The 4,159-nt window shown below is 42.1% G+C and overlaps 1 protein-coding gene across 1 annotated transcript in view; it reads right to left on the reverse strand.

Annotated features, from left to right (window-relative positions):
• The window catches only part of RFWD3 (ring finger and WD repeat domain 3), a 49,189-nt gene that overhangs the window by 22,433 nt on the left and 22,597 nt on the right, over positions 1–4,159 (reverse strand). Inside the window, exons 5-6 of the mRNA XM_011976792.1 lie at positions 2,108–2,302; positions 1,929–2,020 (exon numbers count right to left, since the gene is read on the reverse strand). Coding sequence (XP_011832182.1) covers positions 1,929–2,020; positions 2,108–2,302 — 287 coding nt within the window. The remainder of the gene's footprint in view (positions 1–1,928; positions 2,021–2,107; positions 2,303–4,159) is intronic.

The following is a 4,159-nucleotide window of genomic DNA, read 5'->3' on the forward strand; positions in this document are numbered from 1 at the left end:
GAGTCTTGCTCTGTCGCCCAGGCTGGAGTGCAGTGGCACAATCTCGGCTCACAGTAACCTCCGCCTCCCAGGTTCAAGCGTTTCTCGTGCCTCAGCCTCCTGATTTGCTGGGATTACAGGTATGCACCACCACATCCGGATAACTTTTTGTATTTTAGTAAAGACAGGGTTTTGCCATGTTGCTCAGGCTGGTCTCAAACTCCTGAGCTCAGGCAATCTGCCCACCTCAGCCTCCCAGAGTGCTAGGATTACAAGCATGAGCCACCGTGCCTGGCCCTTCTACTGAATCTATAATTTACTACTTCTTTAAAATTTTCTTTCCTTTTTTTCCTTCTTAGGTCTGACCTAGTCAACAGATTTATCTTTATTTTTACTTTTATGATACAGGGTCTTGCTCTGTCACCCAGGCTACAGTGCAATGGCATAACCACAGCTCAGCCACAATGTCCTGGGCTCAAGAAATCCTCTCTCCTAAGTAGCTGAGACTACAGGTGTGTACCACTACACACGGCTAATTTTTTTCATTCTTACTAGAGACAAGGTCTCACAATGTTGCCCATGCTGGTCCCAAACTCCTGGTCTCAAGCAATCCTCCTGCCTCGGCCTTCCAAAGTGCTGGGATTACAGGCATGAGCCACTACACCCAGCCTATTTCTTTCCAAAAAGGCTCAAAGCAATATGGTAAAATATTAAGATTTGATAAAACTGGGTACAAGGCTGTTCGTTTTATTAGTCTGTATTGGCATTTTGAAATTCCTTACTTTTTCTAATGAGGCTGGAGAGTATACTAACTGCTTATTGTAATCAGTGAATTGTTTAATTGTTTTTAAATACAATCACCCTTAACAGCCACATCTATAGATTTTGCCTTTTCAACAAAATTTCACTCTGTACACACCTTCCATTATTTAAAAATGCTACAAGTAAGTACTGGTTGGATCAAATGAGTAAAAACAAGGAAGAAAATTAAAATAATCTGTACAGTGACTACCTATAGTATTTTTTTTCTTTCTTTAAAAAAAATTTTTAAATAGAGACAGGATCTCACTATGTTGGCCAGGTTGGTCTTGAACTCCCCGCCTTAAGCAATCCTTTCGCCTTGGCCTCCCAAAGTGCTGGGATTACAAGAGTGAGCCACTGCACCAGCTGTATTTTCTTTTTCTAGTTCACAAAAATGCAATGACACTAATAACATGTTTCCACAGGACAACATACGCACATTTCAACATTGTATAGTATTCTGTTCATGCACACACCACCATTCATTCAACTAAGCAATCCCCTTGCCTTAGATTTTTAACAATGCTAAATGAAGTTTCATTAAGTAAATCTTTGTACACACTCTTCAATGCTTCTTTAGAACAAATGCCTGAACAATTATTACTAGATCAAAGGCTTTAGAGACACATTTCCAAGGATGTCTCAAAATGACTTTGCCTGTGTACATCCTAACCAGTAAAGTGTGAGAGAACCCATGTCCCTGCACCTTTCTCAATGGTGTGTATGTTCTTCAAAATTTTTGAAGCATATACTGACTGGTGTTACTAGCAACTGTTTATGTGCTTCCAAAATCCTGGTAATTTTTTACATTGCACAGCATGTGCAAAGCTTCACTTATAAGTCTTCTGTATGGAGAACTGCTGTGGGGGGCTCAGGGATATGAGAAGCAAAAATGGCAACAGTTAAGCAATGTGCCAGATCCTTGTGTTTAATGCTCTATGTAAGGCCAACGATGCAGACTTCCTTAAGAATATGATCAGACATGAATTATAAATAACAGCGTTAAAACATACTGTCAATGATCCCCAGAGATCCCAAGTCACAGGTCAAGTAAAACCTCACTACGAGTGACTCATACCTCGTTTTTCAAATGTGCCTACAATGAACAAAAACGAAACATTCCAGTCAGGCAAACTCTCACCACCTACCTTTTCATGCGCTCCTGTTCACTAGTGTCCAAAGCTCTCAGGGTTCGGGCATAAAGGACGACAATGTCACTGTGCCTGGCTTTCTTGTTGCACTAAAGAACCAAATAGGACATAATTAGAGTGGTTCTAGGAATCTGCCTGACTTAACATGTTAATGTGTCCTTACCTATGGTCCTTACCTGGGGACATTTTCGTACTTGTCCTTTGAGCCACGTGGAAATGCAACTATACCCAAAGAGATGACCACAGCGTAATGCTGAGAGCCGGTGGTCTCCAGCACTGGTCCACTGTTCCAGACATATTGTACAAGTGTCCCCTTCTTCCTCATCCACAGAGGCAGAAGGTAGCAGAGGCTCGGACTTCTGGGGAGATGGCTAGATGGAAACCAGAATATATTCAAATTAGAGAAAATGTAAAATCAATCTTCTTTTTTTTTTTTGAGATGGAGTCTCGCTCTGTCACCCAGGCTGGAGTGCAGTGGCCGGATCTTAGCTCACTGCAAGCTCCGCCTCCCGAGTTCACGCCATTCTCCGGCCTCAGCCTCCTGAGTAGCTGGGACTACAGGCGCCTGCCACCTCGCCCGGCTAGTTTTTTGTATTTCTTAATAGAGACGGGGTTTCACAGTGTTAGCCAGGATGGTCTCGATCTCCTGACCTCGTGATCCGCCCGTCTCGGCCTCCCAAAGTGCTGGGATTACAGGCTTGAGCCACCGCGCCCGGCCTGTAAAATCAATCTTGAAGAAGATGTGCAACTAACAAGTTAACAAAAGTAGAAAAAAGAGATACAAACAATTAAAAGGGCTACAGAAAACTTGTAACACCTATGAATCACTTGTCATTCTTTCTAGGATGCAATGTGGCAAAATATAAGCTATGAAAACTATGCTACTCTTTAATCTTATAAAATTCTTGGATACTTTTTCCTTCACTCAAAGGAAGAAAAGCAGCTATCATATAAAGAATAACAGCTATAAAATATTTAGCTTATGTGTATCAGAGGAAAAAAAAGAAAACAAAGGATACAAATGCTTACAAGAAAACACAATGGTCAATAAGTGTTTGCTTATAATTAAAGAAATGCAAATTAAAGAGACCATTTTTCATCTATTAGACTGGTATAAATTAACGTCTGATGACACCAATAACTGCTGAGAGTAAACGAGAAATGGACACGCTTATATACTGCTTCCTTACATATAAAGCAGCACAGATTTCTGGAGCAGTATTTGGCATTATCCATGGAAATTAAAACACATATATCTTTCCTTTGGCATAGCAATCTCTCTGCTAGAGGTATCTCATGGATATACAGTCATGCATTGCTTGACAACAGGAATACATTCTGAGAAATGCATCTTTAGGCGATTTCGTCATTGAATGATCCCAGAAGTACTTAAACAAACCTAGACTGTGTCAACTATTATATACTTAGGCAACAAACCTGTACAGCATGTTACTGTACCAAATACTGCAGGCAACTGTAGCACAGTGGTATCTGTGTATCTAAACATAGAAAAGGCACAATAAAAATATGGTATTTTTTTTTTTTAAGACAGAGTCTTGTTTTGTCGCCCAGGCTGGAGTGCAGTGGCGCAAGATCGTGGTTCACTGTAACCTCTGCCTCCTGGGTTCAAGTGATTCTCTTGCCTCAGCCTCCCAAATAGCTGGGATTATAGGCACGAACCACCACGCCTGGTTAATTTTTGTATTTTCAGTAGGGACAGGATTTCACCACATTGGCCAGGCTGGTCTTGAACTCCTGACCTCAAGTGATCCGATCACCTTGGTCTCCCAAAGGCTGGGATTACAAGTGTGAGCCACTGCACCCAACCTGGTGTTATAACCTAATGGGACAACCATCATACATGTGGTCTGTTGTTGACTGAACTATTATGCAGCCCATGATCATAGTCACAAATATTTTCTTTTTTTTTTTTGAGACAGAGTCTCACTCTGTCGCCCAGGCTGGAGTGCAGTAGCGCAAACTCAGCTCAATGCAAGCTCCACCTCCGGGGTTCACGCCATTCTCCTGCCTCAGCCTCCCGAGTAGCTGGGACTACAGGTGCCCGCCACTACACCTGATTTTTTGTATTTTTAGTAGAGACGGGGTTTCACAGTGTTAGCCAGGATAGTCTCGATCTCCTACCTCATGATCCACCCACCTCGATCATGATCCATCCCTCAAAGTGCAGGGATTACAGGCATGAGCGACCACACATGGTCAGTCACAAT

Source organism: Mandrillus leucophaeus, unplaced genomic scaffold (genome assembly GCF_000951045.1).
Source record: "Mandrillus leucophaeus isolate KB7577 unplaced genomic scaffold, Mleu.le_1.0 Scaffold17, whole genome shotgun sequence".
Taxonomy (NCBI): Eukaryota; Metazoa; Chordata; class Mammalia; order Primates; family Cercopithecidae; genus Mandrillus; species Mandrillus leucophaeus.